This window comes from Canis lupus, chromosome 27, assembly GCF_011100685.1.
Source record: "Canis lupus familiaris isolate Mischka breed German Shepherd chromosome 27, alternate assembly UU_Cfam_GSD_1.0, whole genome shotgun sequence".
NCBI lineage: Eukaryota > Metazoa > Chordata > Mammalia > Carnivora > Canidae > Canis > Canis lupus.
In genome coordinates, this window is record NC_049248.1 from 18,303,021 (window position 1) to 18,329,169 (window position 26,149).

At 33.8% G+C, this 26,149-nt stretch overlaps 1 protein-coding gene across 12 annotated transcripts in view; it reads left to right on the forward strand.

Moving 5' to 3' along the window:
- Positions 1-26,149, forward strand: part of PLEKHA5 (pleckstrin homology domain containing A5) — a 242,104-nt gene that overhangs the window by 169,697 nt on the left and 46,258 nt on the right. For 5 of the 12 annotated variants that reach the window (XM_038576964.1, XM_038576947.1, XM_038576948.1 and 2 more), the window contains 5 exons: positions 2,354-2,473; positions 3,301-3,354; positions 19,461-19,541; positions 24,385-24,420; positions 24,918-24,980. In XM_038576964.1, coding sequence (XP_038432892.1) covers positions 2,354-2,473; positions 3,301-3,354; positions 19,461-19,541; positions 24,385-24,420; positions 24,918-24,980 — 354 coding nt within the window. The remainder of the gene's footprint in view (positions 1-2,353; positions 2,474-3,300; positions 3,355-19,460; positions 19,542-24,384; positions 24,421-24,917; positions 24,981-26,149) is intronic. The other 7 variants (XM_038576951.1, XM_038576954.1, XM_038576957.1 and 4 more) reach the window with 2 other exon arrangements.

Consider the following 26,149-nt stretch of genomic DNA (forward strand, 5'->3'; position numbering starts at 1 on the left):
ATAACCTCCGTGGGTTTCTTTACTTCACTGGATGTTAATTCCCCTTTCTTAAAACAGAAGTTGGAGAAGTTGATTAGTGGAACAAATCCAGCAAGCAAACAACCATGTGTATTCACACTACAGGCCCATTAAGTTTCTCCCATGAAGTTTTGTAAAGATTACTACTTCAAGGGGAAAAAATCTGATTTATATTATTTATGCAGAGAGAAACTATAATAATACACTAGGTGTTAGCAAGTACCTACCGTCATTGTTTCATCATCGGTATGATCAAATTGGGAAGGAGTTATATCACCAGGACACTATTATTCTTCACATTAAAGAGAAAAGATGACTTTTCATTACTTCATTTTATTTTAATGGCATTCTTTTATTTTATCTGTGGTTAATACCAGTAGATAGTCTCAGGTCCTATGAAGATGTAATTTGAGGACCTAGATAGTTGTTCCTCATTTAAAATTCTCTTCCTAAAGGAATCAAAACAAATTCATGTCGTATGTATTTTGCAGACATTTTTTTTATTTCATCTTTTATCTTTTACATGCTTAGACCTGAAGAAGATAGTCTGGCTTTAAACTACTGGAAGCTTATTTATTAAAGGTTATAAATATTGCTTGATTAAAACTAAAAACTTTTAAGTGTTGTAATTTTTAAATATTATTGATCTCACAAAGAAACAAGACCTATATCATAAAATAATGCTAAGTCTCATGAATTTTTAATCTTCTGCCTTGCTCCCTCTAGTGGATATTTAGGATAAAATTCACTTATCGCCTCCTTTTGTGTGGGTCAAAATGTGCCTGTTTTTATTTTGCCTCAAAAGTTAAGTATATAGGAAACTTACTGGAACCTTTTGTCCTTTTGAAAATCTCTTTATCTTTTTAACTCAGGAAATAATAAACCAGAGTCTCTCAAGATTGCTTTTGGTATTTCTTTCAAATATCACCCTGAATTTTAGAATAACTAAATCCTTATTACCACCCTTGATAATGGTGGTACAAGAGCTTGATATGGTAGTCATAAGACAGACTGTCCCATAGTCACAAGGTCACCAGATGTGGTTGGCATCAGGGCAAAAGCAGCTATTCTTTCCTTGTTATGAAATTTCTTAAGTCACACACATACAAGTTCTTTGACTCTTTAATATAAAAGACTGTTGTCTCATCTGTGTAGATGGCTTTATCTCAAGAATCCCATAGTAACTATGGTTTACTTCTGACATTTTTTTCATCTAAAGTTAATGTAATTTTAGATAACAAAAATTATTTCTGTCCCTTAAAAAAGTTGTATAGAAAACAAACAGCAACAGCAAATGAACAGAACAGAAGATAACTAGTGTTAACACTGTAGTGCAGGCAAGACAAATCAATCTCAGGATCACTTTTTGGCCTCGAAGTTTTTAAAGCACCCTGTAGCCCTGACGGGATGAGAGTCTCCCCTCTGGCCCATCTGCAGTTTTTAATCATAACAAACCACCAAATATTTTATGACCTATAAGACTGCCAATGACCATACTTTATTGCATTTCTAACAAAGAAAAATATATCAGCTTGATCTGTAAAGGAATTTTATCTACCTTTGAAAATTTATTCCCTTTAGGGATCATGGTAGCCAATCAGGAACCAGAAGTTTCTCTGCCTTCCCCAGAGTGTGGGAGGAAGGTTTATGAAGTCATGGAACCTTTTCATTTGTATTAAACGCTATCTTTTTTTTTTCCCTTAAAAAATAAAAATTGAAAAAAAAAATTGATCTTTTGGTCATTTAAAATATCTTGTGAATACACTAACAGTGACATTTAAAAATATAACTGGGAAGCAATTAATAGATCCCAGGTACTGAGTTTAATGATATGAAGAAAAAATAATAATAATAATAATAATGATATGAAGATACTGTCCCAAGTTTTGTATGAATTTTAAATCTTTTTATTTACCTTCTGTTCTCTAAAATAGTGTTGGATATATAGATATTGTTGTATTGCTGTAAAAGTCTTAGGGGTCATTTTAAAATATCTTTTAATAACCATTTTTAATAGCTCATATGTACAAACCTTTATAATGGTTTTCTGGCATTGTGCTTTTTTATACCTAATATTTAAATATTCTCTCATGAGTTCTGAGAAACTGCCTTAATATACTGTTGTTTTGCTGTATCTTTTAAAGTAACACTGTTCCTTCTATTTCTCTAGATATCTATGCATTTATGTAGGACCTATCATCATAGTGCCTAGGCACTATGTTTGATGTCAACCATAAGAGGAAACTTGCCAAGAAATCTTGGTTTAATATCTGTCACTTAAGACAACAATTAATCTGTTTTCCACTGTTTGGATTCTTAAATTGTACTCCTTCAGCCAGAGGAGCTTACGCTGCTGCTCATAAAGCTGAGACGGCAGCAGGCCGAACTGAGTAGTGTCCGGGAGCACACGTTAGCACAGCTCATGCAGCTGAAACTTGAGGCCCACAGCCCAAAGGTCAGCTATGAAGAGTTTTGTATGTGTCATCTGCCATTACCACTTATTATGAGCCACTCATTAATCAGTTTGATTGGTGTCATTAGTGTCGAGCATGAGCCCATACAGTCATTGAAGCAACATTACGATCTCCTATTGACCCTTTGAGAATTCACTTATTTATACTTTATTAAAGGGAAATATGGGTAGGATGAATTTCTTCTTAGCCTTCCAACCCACTCACCCACCAATTTTTGGCCGTGAGGAAGGAAATGCATACAGACTTCAAAACAGTATTGTCATTTGCTGTATACTGAAGCTTCCACATCTGATAAAACAGATATTGGAAAGTCCTATGATTTCCTGGAAAGTAATAAGTTGAAAATCAAATATATATTATAGTAATACTACCTTTTAAATGTCAGAGATGAAGTATAAGATACTTTTGTTCTTGATTAAAAGAATGAACGCATTTGTAAACCTTTCTCAAAGGGTTTAATAGCCTCTGGTTATAGGAGAAACATCCAAAGAAGTAGTCCTATGTCATGGAAAAGTATAAACATGTAAAACTTGTAACATCGAGTCTGCTAAAGCCATTTGAAGGATTTTTCTGCTTAATATTTTAGCTTCTATGCATGTCTATTTAATTTCTTATGAAACAAGGTATAATTTTATAATAATCTAGTATATCATCTGTACAGTTTACAGGGGAGCATGTATGTGAAAGTTGTATACTGTGACATAGTAGGTTGTGGTAAACTACCTGTTTTTCTTATCTCAAAATTGACTTTTCATGAACTCTACACCCTCTTTCTCTATCCCTTTGTTTCTTGATTGATGCCTACTAGAATGAAATTCTTTCACATCATCTTCAAAGGAACACCATGTATTTGGATCATCAGGTGGGATTTGTAGAATTTTTTTGCTTATAATACCTAATACAACTCTTGAAATGTAGTACAGTTTTCCAGGCTACTCAAATATTTCAGGCATTTAGAGCTAATAGCATGACTTTTACAAGTGACAGAATAAGATTCCTAACAGTGAATTCAGAAATACCAGAAAAACAAACACACACACAAAAAAACAACCAACTAGAAAGGACAGGTGTGAATGTTAGGGGCCATACAGATGCTGGTTACTGGAAAATTGAGTGACTGAATTCTCCAGATTTCCCTTTTCTTATCCCAAAAAGACTCATATACTCATTAAAGCTTATCTCTGCTTGGAGCTGACCTAGTTAAAGAAATAGATACCAAGCTGGAAATGCCTTGTTGGAAGACCAGGACATGGGGAGGAGACATGCTATGTATTCCATATGGGTGAAAGTGTGATGGTCATTTTTAATCGTATAACTTTGGTCCTTTTTGCCATCTCCTCCTGGTGTTTGGTCTTTGCTATGTAGAGACAGTTTTATAGTAGCCTACAGTTCCTCGAATTACCTAGTGGTAGCAATGGATGTGGATGATTAGGGTGAATGGCATTTCATGAACAGGGACTGACACTTCCATATTTCAGTTTTTATAAAATTATCTTTAATATTTAATTTTAATTTTATGAGAATTTTTGATATGTTCTTAAACATAGAATTTCTTCTAATGAATGCATTTTTTAGCTATATAAATTAAGCTATAACTTGTTTTAGTTTGTTTTAAAATGTTCAAACTTGAACATTTTACCAAATGAAAGAAGTTACTGTGAGAAAGGTTATAAGACAGTTGTTTACATATTTATTTATATTTGCCTACTTAAAGCAAAATAATAGTGTACTGCTTTAGTTCTATTTAAAGAGGGATTTTACATTAGGATAACCCTTTAAAAGAAGTTCAGTCGTTTTTAAAAAAAATTTAAATGAAATACACTTCTCTTAATGTATAGTTTTTATTTTCCCACCTTTTCATCATGATTTTGCCTATGGGAATGCTTTAGAAGTCAGTATTTTGTGACTCCAAATTCCAAACCACTCCAAAGAGTGTACTGTTGAAATTTAACCATGGTGTACATTGTACACTTTGAAAGCAATCTAATAAAGACACATTAGCCAATGAAATAGTAAAATAAGTCTTCCCTCAAAATGCCACACTGCCAGAAAGGCTCTAAGATACATGGTTAATAACATTCATAAAAGCTTTTGCCTATAAATAGAGATAGTTCTGAAAAATGATGGGATACTACAAAAATTAGGTTTGAAAAACAAGAATATAAATATGAATCTGAAGTTATATAGTATCTCTGGAAATAAACCTAGTAGGTCACTGTAATTTATTACTGGCCTCAATAAAACATAACTGGAATTGCAAACACAGACCTTTAGAAAATCACCGGAGGCTCCTAGCTGGCCCGGTCTGTGCATGCGACTCTTGATCTCACCCAGTCACGAATTTGAGCCCAAAGTTGGGCACAGAGATTACTTGAATAATTAAATAAACTTTTTTAAAAAATCATAGGAAAGTTCAGCTAAATACATCAAAAATACCACCATTTGCTAAGATGCTTCTCCTCAACTCCCTTTACCAGACAGATCTCTGTTTCCTTCCCTTTGCCCAAGTGACCCAGATCCGATTGAGGTTTCTATTTCCCTTGTCCTCTCTAAGGACACTCCACTAAGCCTGTGCTACTGGAAAGGACCACACTAGTGATCCTATAGGTGGTTTCCAAAAATCTCAACTTTTCATTGATCCTCTCCACTCCTGCTACATGTCAGAAGTTTTCCAGTAATTCGCCTTTTTCTTATGTTAGATTGTGAAATAGTCATTTTAGTCCAATTTTAAAATTTTAGGATAATAAGAAGAGTTACAGAATTTTAAGATACAATAATCCTAACTGGATATACTTCACAAGATTTTGAATGCTTATTTGCACAATCAAAACAGTTTATGATGGGGAAAAAATGAGCCATTTTTAGACAATAATTAGACAATATGTAGAAAAAAGGTGGCTTTGCCCAGAAACTCAGATATGCCTAAATATATAAGGTTTTCCTACAGAAAAATCTCTCTTTAAATAAATCAAAACATTTTTTATGGTTTTAGATAATTACATTTAGTGTAAATGAAATACTTTTGAACTGTTCTACATTTTCTATCAACTATGAGGTTATAAAGTTATATAAAAGAATTCTTAATTTTGAATTACAATAATTTTTAATTCAGCTCTTAAAAAAAAAAAAAAACATTTCCAGCTTTTAATCTTGTTACTGCCAGTCACCGATTTTAGATGACCAAATCTGTTGGTTTTTTTAGGCATTATTGGCATTATTGCCTAATTTGTAAACTGATTCACCAGTTTTTATATAACTACAAATTGGAAAGTAGATTCTAAAATCTGAAAGAGGAAAAGGCTCTGGTCACATTTTATACAATATATCATACCAAATGAATATGTACTAGTTAGTACTCACTTTTTAACACTTAATTCTTGTAGCTCAAATAAATCATTGCAATAACCTAAGGCCAGCCACAAAATGCAGCTTTTCTCTTGCCCCTTGTGAAATGGTCAAAAGAAGGTTTGTTATTGATTGAAACTCCCTTAATCCCTATTACTGTTAATAAAAAATAGAGCCAAGTATAGTTTCTGAGTTGCTTCAGAGGTAAAATCATTTCTGATATTTCCAGAATGCTTATCACAAATAAAAAATAAAAATGCCTTATCTGAAATTCTGAACATCTACATGTTACACAGTCAATCCAGAAATCTTGACCTCTGGTCCCTATAGCTTGAACAATATAATTTGGCTTCTAATTAACCACCATTCTGAAGATGAGTCCTGTACGGAAATGTTTTTAATGATAAGAAAAGCTGTGCTAATCATATAGAATTTCCTTTGCTGTTTGTTTCATTTTTAAGTACTATTTTCATTTGCTTGTGCTTTTACAGCTCAGTTAGTAGGCTCTTCAACAGTCTACATTTATCAAGAGCAGCCTAGGTTTATTTATCACTTTTGTGAATTTTAAGATACAATAATCCTAACTGGATGTATTCACATACCTCATCCAGATTCTATTTAGAAAATGAGTGAGTATATAACTTTTTTGGTCAGTTATTAAGGGAGGATAAATAGGAATGGGAAGTGAAAACGTTTCCATCCCCTTTCTTCATTTTCCTTACCCCGATTTTTAGCTACTCCCTGCATTTGTTTCTTCCTCACATGCTTTTTCTGACTCTCCCTATTAGTGCATAAAGGAGCTGTGAGAAAATTTAGATGATGTTCCCTTTCCCTTCTTCCTAAAACCTTCCTGCTAGTTTTCCGTGTAGGCAGTGATAACAAAAAATGAGATGCTGGGAACTGAGACCAGGAAATGGGGTGGTAGGAATGGGCAGAAGGATCAAAGAACGAACTTGGAGCCCGACCTCACAAGTGTTTTGTCAGCATGCTGCCCCCTTGTGGGTAAAGTAAACACGTACCGACCTTCTCCACCACCATCACCCCTCATCCCACTCTGATTTTATTATAGCACTCCAGTAGCCAACCTTCTCCTTTAAGAATACTTGCTACAGTAAATGGAGTTTGAGTTCTACAGATCTGAGCTTTACTTGCACTGGTACTGCGGCAGGTATTTTTTTCATCTTTTAAACATAAAATTGTATCATAATGTTGAATGTGCTTTTACAAATTGCCCTTAAAATTACGACATTCTGCCTTTACCCCTCTCCCTTCAAGAGTCATCATAGTTAAATACATCAGAAACATTTGCTTGAGAACCGGAAAGGAAGAGACCTACCTCAATCAACCACGCTTGTGTTGGGGAATACCTCTTCCCCGTGCACTCAAAAGTTCTTTGTGAAAAGAATATGCCTTTGTTCCAATAATTAATAAAATTGGTTTACCTCTACCCAACTGGAGCTGTCTCCCCACTGCCAGAACATACTTAAGTCATTTCTAAATATAACATCAAAGAGTATATTCTTTAACATCAGATGGCTAAAGGATCTTACTATCCTCAGATTCTCATAGAAAAACTGGAAATTTCTGCTGACAAACCAGTTTGCCATAGTACAATAAAAGAAAAATATAGCCCACACTTACCTATGGTGTTCTTTGTTGTATAAAAATGTTTTGGGATTTGTAAGAATCAATAGCTAAATCTTTCTGTCTTTTTATCAGTACATTTTTTTAAGTATCAAATGCTTATGGGGAAGATAAATTCATTTTGATTTAATACTATTAAAACATCTTGAAGAGTAAGCAAGATTTTCTCATTTGCAAAAGTTGTGTAGTAGCATTGAGATATCTGTTAAGAAAGTATAATGAAAAAACTCTATGTAGACATAAACTCTGACCACTTTTAAACATACTTGTGCCAAGAGAAATGTAAAAAGGAACAATTAATGGAATGTATGTAATTGGTGCTGAAACCATTCAAGGTAAAAATCCAAGAGTACTTTTTTGCATTTTGTTCTTTGTGTTCATGAAAGACAGCTTCCCTGTAAGGGAAGAAATGCTAACAAGATGATTGAAAAGATTCTTGATGGCTTTCATTGTTCCTGTCAATTCAGCAACCTCATTCTGTTGAGCTATTAAGCAGGATCCCATTTTCTCTAATATTTCAAGGGATCTTCGAGCCTCTATTTTTAGGGATGATTGAGAGATAATGTTTCTAGGCAATATAGAATAGGCATTTGGCAAAAGCAAACAGGAAACTGGGAAAAATGAAAGTATGTTATTTAACATTAACCCTACTAGTTACATGGCACAGAGTATCTGTATTTTCCTATGCTTTGCTATTAAGAGCAATTCTTTCTGTCTCTCCCTTACACGTCATTTATTCTTTTTTTTTCTCTTTTTTGTCTCTCCCTACCTCTGCATATTTGATCACAGAAGTAGTGGGGAGAGGGGAATAATACCCAGAAAATTCTTAAGCAGTGTATGACATTGTCAGAGCAGAACTCTTAAGATTAGATTAACAGGCAGTGGGTAGATTAGAATTGAAAATTCTCTGTGTTAATTCTGATCTCTTGGCCTGTCCACTGCCTACACAGTATTAGGATGGTTTTCCTAATTTCTTATGGTAATTAATCTATCCCTTTTTGTTAACTGTTTTTACTCATCTCAGCCTTAAACTGGGGATGTTCTCTGGTTTTGTTTTTGTTTTTTAAGCAAGCCCAACATGGACTTGAGCTTACAACTGAGATCAAGACCCGAGCTGAGATCAAGAGTCGGACGCTTAACCAACTGAGCCACTGAGGCACCCCAGAAGTTCTCTGGGTTTTAGTGTTCTCTCACCTGAGCATTCATCTGCACATCATTTTACTAGTTGTCTCTTAGTTATTCTTCACATATCTAGCCCCTGGGTTTCTCCCAGGAAGCAGAGCCTGTGATGTGGGTGTCCTTGGTGTGGGCTTGTTCTCAGGAAGTTTATTTACTATCCAGGTACAGAAGTAAGGAGAGTGAGCAGGGAAGGAGAGAATATATTATCAACTGCCTTGGCAACTTGGGCTTCATCTGACTGATACTTATTGACGAAAAAAGCAGTACAGAATTGCCCACTGAACAACAGAAGGAGGAGCATTTATACTGGCCCCCATCCTCCTTTGACCAAGAGTTGCCCCTTGAGACTAACTCTCCAGCATATTGAGGTTATTCATACATGAGAACCCCTGGGTTCCCATGCACAAAGTGGTTATTGGCTCAGCAAGAGCTGAAATAAAAGATGAGCTGGCAGGATGTGGAGAAGGGCACAAAGGTATCTAAAATATCCCCTGCTGCAGTTCCAGCTGTGTGTTTCTAGTTGCTTATAGAAATCTGCACTTGGGTGTTCTACCTTCCAACCCCAGTGTGTCCAAAATTTGGATTGTCGTCTTATCCCTCAGTTCCCTTACCAAAAAACTAAAAGCAAAAATGGTTTCAAAATATTGTTCACCTTTAACATCATTGGTATAACATTTATTGAGCTCATCATCCTTGGAGGAGAGCTCACTGGGCTTTGAGAAAGGTCAAGAACTTAATTTTAGCTATTTGCTTAGACAAAACTCAAAGTGGTTTAAGCCCTCAAAGGAAAAGAAAAAAGTGAGACCTAGTCTCCTCCTCCAGCCATGGCTAGGAGAATCTGACACCAGTCTTGGATAGTCTGATTGCCTAGTGGGTGAAAAGAAAAACCAATGGCAGCCTACCTAGAAAGATCCAGGCTGTGACAGTTCTGTTGTTCTGCCCCTCTAAGAGTAGAAATTACACAAATTTATAAAAATGGAAGAAGAGGGATGCCTGGGTGACTCAGCGGTTGTGTGTCTGCCTTCTGCTCAGGACATGATCCCAGTCCAGGGATCAAGTCCCACACCGGGCTCACTGCGGGGAGCCTGCTTCTCCCTCTGCCTGTGTCTCTGCCTCTCTCTCTGTGTCTCTCGTGAATAAATAAATAAATCTTTTTAAAAAATGGAAGAATGAGGTCAGACAGCTTCTTGGAGTTAGAATATGTTCTCCTAATATTTCATCTGCCCAACATGACCATATATTAAAGTTTAAAATATCTTGAAGCCTGCATTTAAAGTACTTTAAGGACAGTTTTACTGAAAACAGGAAAATCATGAGATTCTGTAGAACTATCTGAACAGATTATTTTAGCTGAATACGTAATATCTGCATGGTGTTGAGTCAGGATAAGAGAGGCCATCATAACATCTTATAGGTGCTAAGCTCCTCATTACCATTCAGTCACAAAATCTTGGCAATGTTAAAAACACCTGCCACATTATGTCTTTCAGCTAACTTCAGGAATTTCACAAACTTTTTGCTACAAAATAAGGTCTCTTTTTGGTTTGTCACTCAGACCCTCACTCCTCTACCACCACCACCCCAACCTGTGAAACACTTCTTACCCAAAACCCCTTTTCTCCAGCCAGCAACTCACTGTTTCCCAATGCTACTTTAAAAGCAATCCCATTATCAGGTTCCACGAAGGCAAAGTTGAAGGTGAAGTAGGGCTCCCTGCTCAGTGGGGAGTCTGCTTCTCCCTTTATCCCAACCCCTTGTGATCTCTCTCTCTCAGGTAAATAAGTAAAATCTTTAAGAAAACAAAATAAAAGCATCTGATTCTCCACACTGTGGATCTGTCCAGTACCTGTTCATTCTAACAGTTTAACACTTTACAGTTTCCAGAGCACATACAATATTCCACTTGGCTTCCTATATATATCCTCTGTAGCATGTGGGTCAGTTAGATTTGTCCCTGTAAGTTAGGCCTCTAAGTTAATGCCTTGCCCAAAATCACAAAGCTAAGATGAATACATTGTATTAATGATTTTTCTTTCCTTTTTTCCTAAATCTATTTGACTTCCTTTAAAAGTATTGGAGTTATTCTTATAAATTTTTTTTAATTTTTATTTATTTATGATAGTCACAGAGAGAGAGGCGCAGAGACACAGGCAGAGGGAGAAGCAGGCTCCATGCACCGGGAGCCCCACGTGGGATTCGATCCCAGGTCTCCAGGATCGTGCCCTGGGCCAAAGGCAGGCGCCAAACCGCTGCGCCACCCAGGGATCCCAATGGAGTTATTCTTATATTTTCCATCTAAGATGGGAAAATGAAAACAATTTCCCCACCCCTCCTAAATGCATAGTAATTATACAGTTTTATTTTGTATTTACAAAAGCAAATATTTTTGTAGCCCAGTGACTGTAGCTTTTGCTTCTATCTTATCTTTATTAATTTTTTTCACAACATTCATTCAGCAAAGATTTATGGAGCTCAGTGTGTAAGGCAGGAAGTTACTGCTTACAAAGTAGAATTCTTTAATAATTTTCAAAGCCCAGGAAGGAAATAAAGTTGAGCATAAATGCCAAAAAACATTTTTAAGATTGACCTAAGAGTGTGATTATGTAGTTAAAACATAAATTGATAAATCTTTAAATTAATTATAGGAAGTCTGTTATTCAGTGCCAATTGTAACTCAGAATACAATTGCTATTAATAAAACCCAGGTCCCTGTATCTAGAAGATATTTTAACTTTGATTTAAAATTAAAGTATATTTTAGAGCAGATTTACCCAAAGCCAAAACAAATAACAGAGGTAATCATATTTTTTTTTTTTTTACTAACAGAGATACCAGATTTTTACTCTTGGAATGTTTGTCCCTTTAAAATGGTATCATTAAAATACATGCAAAGAAGGGAAAATTATAACCATATCAATTATCATATCCACAATAAAACATTTTCGCAAAATAGATTTTGAGTTCTTTTAATATTTCTAGTTGCCTGTGATTTAAAAAAAATGGTACCATCAGATAATAATTTATTCCTTGAAGCTAAAGGAACAGTGGTCAAGAATGAATCATTAAATCCTCTTACTGTAGTGGATATTTGATATGTAACTTTGCTTTTTTATAGATCATTAAAACATCACCTTGGTTCATTGAATATGGAAAAAAAATAAGTCATTGGTTCATTGAATATGAAAAAAAATGAGTCATTAAACAAGGAAAATAGTTTAAGCCACTGAAGTAAAAATCAGATCTGTAAAGTGTATCCTGTAACCAAAAAGGATTTTAATAAAAAAAAAAAAAAAATTTACTAGACCCTAGGTAAAAAGAGGTGACACTCACTGTGAATAAATTATGTAAGTAAATAATTTAGAAGGAAATTACCTAAGACCATCAGAGTTTTCTTCAAAATATACCAAAGGTATATATATCTCAAAATGGGGGTTTTAGAAATTCAGCAATTTAAGTGAGGTTTTGAGTATAGAGATTACCCTCCATTTTTCCTACTGGCTTCAGGGTATTTTTATAATGTTTCACAATAAGTGGGCCTTATAATTGGCAATCCTAAAGCCAGTACTTATTGCATCAGCCAGTTTAGAAATGCTTCTGCTTTTTCTTTTAAGGGAATGTCAGATAGGTTTGACCCCTATATTAGTATCCCAATTTGTTGTTCCTTTTTTTTTTTTTTTTTTTTTTTTTTTTTTTTTTTTTTTTTTTTTTTTTTAATTTTTTTTTAATTTATTTATGATAGTTACAGAGAGAGAGAGAGAGAGGCAGAGACACAGGCAGAGGGAGAAGCAGGCTCCATGCGCCGGGAGCCCGATGTGGGATTCGATCCCGGGTCTGCAGGATCGCGCCCCGGGCCAAAGGCAGGCGCCAAACCGCTGCGCCACCCAGGGATCCCTGTTGTTCCTTTTTTTAACCCATCTTTTTCCCTTGGAGAGAAAGAGAAAATCTTATATTGTCTAGCTGCATCTCCTAAGGTACCATTGATTCCCCTGAATATATAGCAATAGTAATATTTTCCCAAAGTTTTACTTTTAGAAAACATCTATAGCATGGACATTTTATTCATAATGCTTTAAAATGTTCACAGTAATAGACCTCAGTACTTTGCCCCACCAGTTATAAAGAGACTTATTTACATTCCTCTATTTAAAAAGTCACTTCAAATTTTCCTGCTCCCTGTTAAACAATGAGTAGTTTGAATAGGTAGTCATACCCTTCAATCTCAGGTTCTTGGACTTTCAGATGTTCCTAGAGTGAGAGTGGAAGGCATTTACATTGTCATTATCTAAATGACCTGTTTATAAAGGCCCCCACATTCCTCAGAGCTTCACCCTAAGCATGTCAAATTCTTTAGCGTTTTAGTCTTGCCACACTTCTTAAGAGTTTATTGATCTAGACGCAGGAGGACATTCTTGAGAAATGAATTCTTCAGTGATTAGGCCATCAGGGGTTTTTGCTATTGTTAAGACAGATTCTCAACTTAAATATTCTTTTCCTAAGAAGTCATTAAGAACTCGGGAAAAGTCCATTTTCCATTTAAATAGAAAATGACAGCACAGAAATGGGTCTTCTCATTGGTTGTTCGGACAAAAGCTCTGTGGGGTAGATAGATAGGAGTCATCCAGACTGCTTGCTCCAAAAAAAGGAGGGAGCTATTAGCACAGCATTCAAACTCAAACTCAATTACAAGACCGAGCTTGAACAAATGTTTTCCCCTTCTGGGAATAAGATCTAGATCAGGGGAAAAAAATTATACTAAATTTACTTGTATAGAATTTCTAAGCCTACTAATAAGTTAGTTACATTTTTATAAATGTAAAATTGTTTTTCTCAGTCACACGTCACATTTAAAGGGCTGAGGAAGCCACGTGGCCACTGTATTGGACTACAGCATATAGACATTTTCATCATCACAGAAGGTTATATTGGCCAACACTATTCTAGATGATTTATTATATAAACTTTGTAAAGACCAATTAAGCCACTACTTAACCACTTTTTTTTTTTTTTTTTTTTTTGAAGATTTTATTAGAGAGGCAGAGACACAGGCAGAGGGAGAAGCAGGCTCCATGCAGAGAGCCCGATGCGGGACTCGATCCTGGGACTCCAGGATAGCCCCCTGAGCCAAAGGCAGGCGCTAAACCACTGAGCCACCCAGGGATCCCTACTTAACCACCTCTTAAAGGAAGATTCAGGAACTAATCTTTTCCAAGGGTAAATGATATGAATGGCCATCTTGTCTCTGGTTACTGCTGATCTTTCTCTTTCCTACCATTTACCCCAAAATTATTCAGAAGTATTTTTGTCATGAGTTGGAATATCCTGTTCCTTCTGCATTAGTAGCTGGCCTAATTTCTAAGATAGAAACTTTGAAACTGATATTTAGGAGTTGCTAGACAAATGGAATAGCTGGCAGTTGGATTCCTGGCACCCCCAGATCCCCTATGATTCTGCAAAGTCCACCAATAATATTAATAATGAAATTCAGCTGATTTTTTAAGGGGATTTAATATCTTAATGTTTTATCTCATACAAAGATAATGTTTTAATGTAGATGGAATACTTGCATTTAGACAATTAGTTTGGAATTTTTTCATCTTGATATTTGTGCAGATAGCTTGATTAACCTTTAGTACCAACTCATCAGAACCTTGAAAAATTCTTTATTGAGGACAGATGAAATTAGTCCTCAATTATTTGAGTTAATGCCAAGATGGGACCATGGTTGTCAAGCCTGATTTCCTGTCAGAACCGTCAGTGGATGTTTCAGAAAAAGTACAATACTTGGGCCCTCTTTCCCCTAGTCCCTGGAAGAATTGCCAGAACCCAGCCTGTATATGTTTTTAAATATCCAGATGATATTTTTTTTTTAGTCAAGTTTGAGAACTATTGAGATAAATTATCACAAGAAACACCAAAGACAGAAGGAAAGTCCAGTTTTCTGAAATAAACACTATCTTAGTGCTTTCTAACCTCTTCATGTGTGGCACATATAGAAAGTAACGATATTTGTACAGTACCTTGGTGGGAACTGAAGAAGGTGCTATCAGCGACATGGTAGGTCCACTGAGGACTGAGGTGGTCCCTATCTCCACACACCTGTAATCCATTCCCAGCCTACAGGTGTCAGTTGGGAAGTTCTGCTCAAGATCCTACTAAGTGTGACATAGTTACATATGATTATGTTGAAAAGGTGTTTTAGTGATGAGTTTTTAAGTCAAGATATTTCTGATAGTAATATCAGAAGATCCTGTTTGGGGCAGCCCAGGTGGTTCAGCGGTTAAGCGCCGCCTTCGGCCCAGGGCGTGATCCTGGAGACCTGGGATCAAGTCCCATGTCGGGCTCCCTACATGGAGCCTGCTTCTCCCTCTGCCTGTGTCTCTGCCTCTCTCTCTCTCTCTCTCTGTCTCTGTCTCTGTGTCTCTCATGAATAAATAAATAAAATCTTTAAAAAAAAAAAAAGAACTGTTTGTTCACATTAGCCCAGCATACCTCAGAACTGAGAAAGAGGCTGGAATTAAGTATCAGACTTCTTAGGTAGTTTTTCTAAACATTTGGACTTAAAGTTTCAAGTAAAAATAAGTGTTTTTCTGGTAAACAAATACATTGACATTACCTAAGTGTATTTCCAAGTTATTTCCACTTATATATTCTTTTTTTATTGCTTAAGTTAGTTATAAAAATAGTGTAATACCTGGATCATACATTCTCATTTTATTGTTATAAAATAATGAATCTTATTATTAATAGCTATATAATTTATCAATTAACTTGAAACCTAAACTTATATTAGCTGTTAGGTCAAACATGGAATTAAAGTATTTGGAAGTAAAGCATTTAACTCATTTCCAAGTGAATCATTAAACATCTTCCACATACTAATAGTCTTTCTCTGGCTCTCATTCCCTAAAACAAAATACATTTGCTGTTAACACCACTATCATAATAAGTGTTTAGGATTCTCTTCAAATCAGAAGAGAATTGTTGGATTTTTTTTTTTTTTTTTAAGAACTTGAGCATGAAATTCTAATGGAATGCTCCATTGAAGCACTATGTATTATGTCATTGTTTACTACTTTATTTTTTTTTTTAAGATTTTATTTATTCATTTATGAGAGACCCAGAGAGAGAGAGAGGGGCAGAGACACAGGCAGAGGGAGAAGCAGCCTCCATGCAGGGAGCCTGACGTGGGAGTCGATCCCAGGTTTCCAGGATCATGGCAATGCTCAACCGCTCAGCCACCCAGGCATCCCAATTGTTTACTACTTAAACTGAAAAGCTATTTTAAAGTTTACATAGCCAAAGCCAGATAGAATATGTTTCATTAAGTTACAGAAACAAAGTTAGTTTCTTAGTATTAAAATATAGAATATTTGAGAGGTGTTTTAAATGAAAGGAACTGCTAGCCTACTTCTAGAATATATTAGATAAAGCAGATCTAGTCTTTCTAATTCTATAAATCTGGAAAGAGTGAAAGTTCTGTCAGATCATTGAAATCGCTTAAGAGGGACGGAGCTCTCATGGTAATTGCATGCAGGTGTCTTGAGCTGTTGCATATCACATGCCTTAAAGAGAGAGCCACCACATACAGGACACTTTCGAATCATTCTTAACAGCCCACTACTCATTCGTGCTAACAGCTCTTGGTTAGCTAGGTGTGTTGCCCTAGGGAATTCTGAAATGATCCTGCTGCTTCTGCCTTTCCATTACTCCATCTCTTGAGTAATTATGGATTATTAGTAGTAAAATGGAATCTCAAGAAGCGTGTGAGCTGAAGAGTATGCACTGTTATCAAATTATATTTTACTTTAACACTATGAGAACATCATAGTTACTTCTGCCAAAGGAATCTTTAGACCAACCTATCACCTTGGTATTTTAATGACATCGAAGATTTCTCAAGTTGCTCATTAGAATGATCTGGGAATAGCGGTGTCTTTTCAGGTTCCTCAAGTGGTGTGGGTGTGGGTTAAGAACCCCTGGTCTAAACTTGAATTTTGATTTCCGAAGTAATAATTTAAAAAAGGGTGGAAGATATTGTAAGATAGTTACATGTATTTACAAATCTGTAGGTTAGTTTCTTTTTTTTAATGAGTTAACAGTTTTCCTAATAAATTTCTGATGTGGATACAGATTTGTAAAACAGAATAAAAGTTTATAAGAACAGTTTTCTAGATCAGGACCTTACTACACCAGTCAACTCTGATAGGTTTCTTCCACCTTAATTCTCAGCCTTGAACATGATAGGAACACATGGTTCTCAAATTTTTCTTGGCTTCTTTGCATCACCAAAGAGTATTTGCCAAAAGATATGGTTGTTCCGTTAATTTTATTTCATGTTTATGTATTTTTATCCTTGACTCTTTAATACCTTTTTTGTTTTTTTTATTAGAAAAGCACTGTCTACTCTGGGGAGAACTTGAGAAATGCAGAAAAGTATAGAGAACGGAAAAAATAATCTGCAGTCCCACAATTCAAAATAATTGCTGCTAACATTTTTGTTCCTTTGTTGTACTAAATTGTCAGTTTCTAGAGATGACTTCTAATTTTAATACTCTGGGATTTGATATGTATGAAATGTCTCATAAAGAGAAATAGTCAATTTCAGAAATGATCTCTGAAACACTCTGCAGTTTGTATAATTTAAATACTATTTTTGCTTTTAGTTTTTCTATTCCTAAGTTAGTTTCTTCTTGAAAATAACCTTTCTCGGTGACTCAAGTATTTAATAAGCTTTGACATATAAATTAAATAAAGACATTTTACAATCACACATATGGCATTCCTTGATACACATGCATATTTGCCCTCTCAAAGTAGTCCACCAAATAAGTCAGGCTTGATTACCCTTCTACAGAAACCATATTGTCCCTTCAAGTAAATTTGCCAGGCTGAGAGTATGAACATTTGTCCTCAATCTGTACTATATTGAATCTCCACTGAGAGGTGTGAGCCATACTGACCTAGCCATTTGACACATAGGCCCATTTGTAGTGCCACATTTCTGAGACTTAGTGGGCGATTTCATTTTGATCTTGAGTATTGTTTACATTTGGATACTCTCTGATCTCCATTTTTTAAAGCCTGCATGCACCTGACCTCCACCCAACACAAAAAAAAATCTGAGCCCAGTATTCTTTTGGCTAATTTCCATTATACAATTATACTATTGAAAGATAGTAATCGTGAAAGATAGTAATCGTGAGATTGCTTTGAAAATTAAAATTTAAAGTGGATAGAGACTTAAGCTTACTTCTGTTACATCAATACAGTCAAATGAATAAGCCAAAACAAAAAACAGTTACACTCTGTTCCAAGGTCCACATTTGGTTAAGGTAACTAACATTCCCTTAAAACATAGAGGGCACTTGAAAATATAAAGAGATCTTAAATTTCCATGATAAAAATTTTTTCTCCTAAAGAAAAATTTATATCTCTAGTTGTCTATTTATACGTTACTTTCTACCACTGTAAAAAAAAATTGCCTTAAACTGCATATCAACACATCTATTTTCCTGTATACATGAAATGTCACTAATAAATGTCTTAATTGCTTACTGGCCAGGATTGCAGGGAAGAAAACGAAATTTGAGTATGATTGATATGCAAGTGTTGAGATTTAAAAATAAATTGCTTTTTAAAAATAAAGTATTTAGCTTGAATAAAACTTAAATTTTGAACCAGTTTAAATTTGACAATCAAAACATTTTATTGACATGTAACATTAGTAACTAGGCTGAAAATAAAATTGTCTAGATAATGCATTTTTCAGGATTTATCTTTTGATTACATTATGCATTTATTAACCCAGAGATTAGTAAACTTTTATTGTAGATTTAATGGAGTCAGTAAAATAGCATTTGCTAACCATATTAAAAATGCTTATTTTCACTAATATGTAGGATGAAAATTATGTAAAGTGTATGTTACCAAGTGCCATTAAAAACAGACTTGTCTGCTTACAAATGGTACAACTTCATTGGCCTTTTACTCTCTATATAGCATGATGATTCTCTTTTGAATGCTTTAGCTCTTGAGTCCAGAGCCTACTAAAACAAATATTTTTCTAGAGGCAGTAATTAAGTACAACATAGCTGGAAATGTGAAACATGGTTTCAGCCTTTTTAGGAACTAGGGAAATATATCAAGTCTTTGCTAAATAAATTTCAGTTTGCATGTCTTGAAATAATTCTACATGTTGTGTTATACTGTGAGAAAATCCAAAATAGAATGTTTATGGATGTCTATCAAAATTAACTTTAATGAAATACATGATTATCTAAATGACAAGATAAAAAAAAATAAATGACAAGATATACTGAGTATTATATTATACAATTTTAGTATTTTTAATATTATAAGAACTAGTATTTTTCTGATCAGTACTACAAAGAACTGAATATTGTTTTAAGCTTTTTTTACTAAATAATTAAATGATGCCAATTTCTCCTTTTAAGTAGGTTGTTGCTCTGCAGTTTATTCTTTGAATAAGTCATGATGATTTATCATCTATTTTAGTGTATATGAGGATATTCATTGGCTATATTGATTATATTTAGAAAGTAAAATGCAGTTGCAGCAATATTGCAATTAGTAAACATTTTTTATAACCTGGGAAGTATTTTACAGCATTTAATATTTGCTTGGAATGGTTTATAAAATCTGTACAACCTTGGGGTAAAATGTAAACAACTGCACTATTAGGAAGATATTAAAGTAGAGGCTATATTTACAGTGTCGTCTTTCAAATCTAGCTATGCTGTAAACTGATGTTTGCTGTATGCTCCTCCTGATTTGAAATAGATGAAAGAAAATGAACCTATTATCACCATGGTTCACACAATGATTGAGAACTCGGCGCTAAGACCCCAACTGTACCAGCAAGTAAGGTCTTGGACAGTGAATGATACTGCTTTATCATCTGCAAAATCCCTCAGTGACAGTTTTGGTTTATCCTCAGAGTTACTCATAACATTAGTGTTTTCTTATTTCATTTTTTGTTTATGTCTCTTTGGAAAAATGCAATTCATCCATGCTTTTTAAGATGCTGCAGTATTCTTAGCATGGCTTTGCTGAACATTTTGCCGTTGAATATTAAGTGTGCCATTTTCCTGAAGTTTTTGTGCAGAGTATTTGATTGATATGTACTTGGAGGTCTGCAGTACATTTGCAAATTTTTTTACTAGATTGCCATTAATTTCGATTAATTCTAAAACCATTAGAACTGATTTCTAGGGAAAACTTTTTTAAAAAATCTTTTTTTCCTTTTAGGGGCAGCCCCCATAACACTCTACCCTACTCCACTGTCTTAGGAATAGATAATATTTGTATGGGAGTTGTTTAAATCTAGTTTCTGTACTGTGGTATATAGTAAGACCTGAAGATAGCCACTTCGTAACATACTGGAATATCTTCTCCCAGTATTCTTATCATTCTTATGCCATCATATGCATCATCTTACCTCATTCTTTTCCCTAACTCAAAACATGTGCCATGGAGCTGGTTGGCTTTAATTTAGGACCTTGGTAATCTGCAGATCTGCAAAAGAAGTCATTTTATACATTTCTATCCCAATTTTTTCATATTTCATGGTCTAAATGTTCTTAGCTCTGTGTTTTGCAACATCAGCTTCTTCCACTTCAACACCTTCAAATTACTGTGGCCTCTGACCTGTTATAATACTTTAAAATTCATATAGAGGAAGAGAAATAACTAACATGAAAAATGAATGTATTTGAATTAAAATATATAAAAGCACCTAGTGAAAAGGAGCACCTTGAACTCCCTGGCTTTTACAGGCCACTGGTTTGCTTTAGTCATCTCAGAATCCGCATCATGGATGGGCCTCCTATCTGGGAGATTAAAACTCTAGGTAGGAAGGTAAGTAAGGTGACTCTTAGGAGCACAGTTTTCAAAACAATGTAATGTGTTTGAGCAAAGTTTTCTATCAATAAAGAAACGAAGTATTAAATATTTAAAGTTAAACAGCTTTACTTTTCAAAAGTAAATGAAACCTCTGTATTTTTAAAGTAACCAGATTATATAATCTTGACATTTCATTCCAAAATGCCTCTGCTGAGTACCTTTTGCCCTTGTTCTGGAATTATACCTTTTTCAGTGTCTGAAGCTGTCACTTTATCACTTTATATGATAAATTGACGAGATCAAAGGCATTTTGTTGTAATAGGTTGTACTTTGACTTTTCATATTTGCATATTTTCAGGAAGAGTGGTAGCCTGGGTTTTCAGTTTGCTTTGGTTTGGATTTTCTTTTTTAGATTGATCAGTAGTCGGGGTTGATGATGCAGAAGTCATTGCTGATTGAAATTATTTCATTGCACAAAAAGTTCTGATTGGAGTTTTCCAAATGTGTAGCGATATCTGAGAGTGGTCCTATATAGTAGCATCACTGACCAGAGCAATAGATTTATTTATAGAAATATATTTCTTCATTATTATATTTCCTTATTAAATATATGAGTACTTGAAAGAAAAAAAAAACTAAAATTGTACAAAACAGGAAATTCTGAATGGCTAGTATCAGCAGCCATTCCTGGGCATGAGATAAGCAACTGATGACCAGGTAATCAGTGTTGACTCTCGGTCCCATCAAGGTGAGGTTGTCATCAGTCAGTCCTTTTTTTAAAATCATCCATTAATAAAGTACTTAATTGTTAGAGGGCACCACTGGTGGATAACAGTGACCTTCAGACACACTTCCTAAATTTTATTAACTTGCATAAACTGAAATTAGATCTTATTTTTTTTCCTCCAAATTTCCCTTACAATGGCATTATCCAAAGGAAATCTTCATGAAAGTTTATGTTGTACACTCTTACAGTTTGCTTCTCTGACATTGCATTACAGTCCCGTGTTAAAAGGTTCCTGAAATACAACTGAAAATATAGTGGCAATATAATATTTAATAATATAATATAATATAATGTTTATGACCTGTTATTCTGAATCATAGCCATTGGGTTTTCTCGCATGAGAACCTTTATGTTTACATATTCTTAGAAAACAGAGCACACCTGAAAAATTACCTATATAGGAATTTTCTTAGAATTGGTAATATAAAAAGGACCTAAAACTGAATCAAAACCGATGCTAAATCAGTGCACATTGTGTTGAAAATCCCTCTACATTTATTAATCATTCTACCATCTTTCACAATTACATTTTTACAAAATATCAGTGAAACTAATCACTTGACAAATAATTGTTTTTAAAGGTACAGACTAATATTAGCAAATACCTAAGTCCTGTGAGCATTTTTGAGTCCTCATAAAATATCTAATTTTATAAAATATTTCCCCAAAAATCCTTTTTAGGGTCTATATACATTTATAAACTTAAAAAAATATATATAGTCACATATTTAAAATGGATAGGATACTGTAGAAAGGTAAATTTTGACTAACAAAAGTAATTTTTTTAACTTAATGCCAACCCAGTGTTTTAAATATTCTTAGATATTTTATTATGAAAAAGTTATTTCTAAATAAAGCACATATCCTTATATCTATGCATGTATGTCTGTAAAGTCTGTATAATGCACTTCTCAAATTGAAACTTGAGCACTGCTCAACCTTACATAATTCTACATAGACCATTTTCATTTGCTTTTCTAGTATTGCTGAGGTACTTCAAAAGAAGGTATTCAACCCAGAACTTTTTTCTTTTGCTAAAGATGAATTTGAAAAATGATTTAAAAAAATATTGCCAGGAAACATGATTTTATGCAGAACTTGTTAATGGGAATATTCATGAAATTACTTTTTTCTTATTAGTAGGATTTTCACAATGAGGACTGAGTAGCAAACTTCTTCAATTCTAGATGGAAGTTTTAAAAATAGATTATATTCATCTTTTCTTATGAAAAGCCTCAGTAGTTATTATCAGTAATGGAAAATAGGCCATGCTTCAAAGTTAATTATTTAAAGAATAATCTTGTTTTCTTCTTTTCTTCTGATGAGTAAAAGCAATATATAGTGGAAGGCTGATTATTTTAAGATTTTGTTGGCATCTAATAAATATTTTTATTGAATAATGATACAGGGTTTAAATAAATTTTTCAGTAGTATTAAAAATAGAGAAACAATGAAATAAATCTAACTTACTGTGCAATATATTTTTATTTTTATGGCTATAAGGATCCATCACTCTTAAATTACAGCAACACAGTACACATTCTTTATTAATTAGCCAACTTGTGTGAAAATGAATATATGGTGGATTCCCTAAATAAAAACAGTATTCCAGTACCCTAAATTTGTATTACAGATTGCTAAATTTTACTTTTAAAATACCAGTCTTGGGATGCCTGGGTGGCTCAGTGGTTTAGTGCCTGTCTTTGGCTCAGAGTGTGATACTGGAGTCCTGGGATCGAGTCTCACATCAGGCTCCCTGCATAGAGCCTGCTTCTTCCTCTGCCTGTGTCTCTGCCTCTCTCTCTCTCTCTCTCTCAAATAAATAAATAAATAAATAAATAAATAAATAAATAAATAAAATAAAATCTTTTTAAAAATAAATTAAATAAAATACTAGTCTTTTTTCTCTTGACCCTGGGATATAGGATACAATTCATATTTTAATCTAGATGTAGCACTTTCCACAGCTACATTCAAACTTACAGTCTCTGGTTTAGTAAAGCTGTTTTGCATTTAACTTTAAATATTATTAAGTAAAGTGTATTTGGGCATTTAGTAGCTAAAGGCTTTACATCTCTTATAAATGAGAAAATTTGATTTTGGCATTATGTTTTTATCATGGATCTAAGCATTTTTAAAACTTTTCATTACTTTTTCAGATAAGAGTACAAATTATTTTCTTGGATCTAGGTGCTTTAATTTAGAATGACCAATTGACGCTTCTTAGGACATATTCAATAATCTTTATTCTGACTTTTGTCATTAAATTCATTTTTCATGTGATAATTCATTTCTACGAAAGTTTTGTTTAATCACTGCATACCCTTAACTGGTCACAGATTCATTTGCATGAGGACGTGAAAGTAATGTCTTGAAATGAAACACGTAAATCCAGGATTTTTTATTGTATGTTTGTAATGCTTACATTTTTAGCTTGATACCCACATTTCTAGATCCACTCAAAGTTATCTGCTGTTTAAATTTTGCCTCCTTCTAAAAATGTAACTGGCAATTTTTTTTACAGAGTGGGCATATATAGTTATAACTGACACATTTTCATAATTTTATGCATTTATATGTGTTTATATGAAGTTTAATTTTACAATCTAGAATGTAGTGGCAATACATTATTCCCATCCCCACTTTGAGAAAAAGTGTGCCACTTAGTAAAATGCAATGAGCCCAAGTAAATTTTTCCTGCTATGTTTTTGTTACTGTCTTAGCAGTCAATATAAAGTCGAAAGATAAGAGAGCGTGAAATATTGCCTGCAGAGGCTATGATGTTATCTCTGGTATAACTGACGGGGATGGCTTTTGAAATCTTGATAAACACAAGCAGAAATGAAGGTTTGTTTGACCAAAAGGTATTGGGAAGAAGCTGAAGAAAGGATGTTTAAATGCACGGAACAGTAATTTCTTATAGTATCATAAGACAAATGGTGTCAATGAGCCCATATAAACTTTCTATGTAATTTGACTATCCATAGTTTACAACATAGGCTTTCAGTTTTAAGAGGTTTTGAATGAGTTTCCTCTTTTCAATTAAACCCATCCTTTTCCCCCATTATCTTTTAGTTCTTAAGACAGAAGAACAAGATAAGTTTATATTGTGTATGTGTGTTTATATATTATGTATATGTATGCAGTATGTTACAGGTTTTGTTAATAAAGTTGTACTAAGATGTGTTGACATTTGAGTGTACACATACACAGTTGTGTGACTATGTGTATACCGTGAAAGATGGTTTTGACTTCTGCCTGGTTCGAATATTTGATTCAATATAGTTGCTATGATTGTATTTGTCAATTTTTCAGTAAAATAATGTGTGTCTTACAAATGGAAAATGTAAGGTGCTGTATAATTTGTTTGACCAACTTATTTTATTTGACAAGCTTAAGTTAACATCATTTTTATGTATCTTGCATATTGTATCACTGTTAAATTTTTTCTACTTTTGTAATCTGTGTTTGAATTAAACTTCTTAAAGTATAAGAATCATTAAAATCCCATTTTGTTATTGTTATCTAAATCTAAAATGTTAGTTATAGGCTAAATATATTTTTTAAATATTATCTTTAAACTTGCTACCTAACATTTTTTCCCATAGTTGTCACAAGATGAATGTAGAGGCACATTATACAAATACAGACCTGAAGAAGTGGATATTGATGTAAGTGTTAGTATGCTATATATTGTCAGTATTCTGTTATATTCTCTGCCAAAACATTAAGCATAACAAAAAGCTTCCTCTTCCTCCCTTGCTCTCCAAAATGACACCAAATAAAGTAGCCTTTTCTTCTTTTACAATTAGGTTAAATTAAATCATCAACTCCCCATCTGTAATTAGCAGTTGATCATACTGAGAATCACTTAAAGGAAAGTAAAAAGCACTGCTGATCAAAAAAAGTATGTAGGACTGGAGACAAAGTAAAATTGTCTTGTCTTCTAGAGAAAGTGTTAGCCTCTGACTACTTCCTTTTAAAACTTAATCTTTTTTTTCTTTTTTCATTGTATTTTAGATTGGCTGCCTTACCATGCATTCTTCTTTATACTGTCTCATTCTTCTCTCATTTCTCTTAGTTTTATTCTGTTGAGTTATACCTTCTCCTTTCAGTATATTCCATTTGGTTTTTTTGTCTAACGAATACTTTAATAGATAAATGGCAAAGAATGGCAAACAAAGTGAAATCTCCAGTTTCTTGCATACTTGTCATTATGCAGTCAAGTTGGGGCATATTTATAGCTTATCCAGCGTTTTTATTTTCAAACATCTGAAAAACTAGTTTACTATAGCATTGAAATTTTCATGGAGTACCCTCTGATATTTTCATAATTTAAAAATTGGGGTTTATTAAGAATTTCAAACCTTTAAACTATTGAAAATGATATTTTTCCTCCATTTAGCAAATTTTTTTTGTACTGTAGCAGTTAGAAGCAATCTTTTGTTTATATTATTTCTAAACATAAGAGCATAATTTTTAAAATATAAAAACAGAATCTAGTTGATATTTTCATTAAGTACTGTATATATCATTTAACCTATCTAGTAGGAGAAAAAGTATTAACCACATTGAAATGACTTAAACTTATATGAGACTGTTCCATTACTAAGAATATCTCGAATTATTTAGGTGAAATATTGTAGTTGAAATGCTTTTTCACTTTATATGCATGTTTGTTAAGCATTGTATCTTTAAAAGCTATTTTTTATTTTACTGACTAAAATAAATATTGACCTAATTAGCTATTCTTTGGCTATTTTAAATGTGTTTTCCTGTTACACTTACCTTCAGTTATAGGACTATCGACCTCCAATTAGATGAAAAATAAAAAATTGCT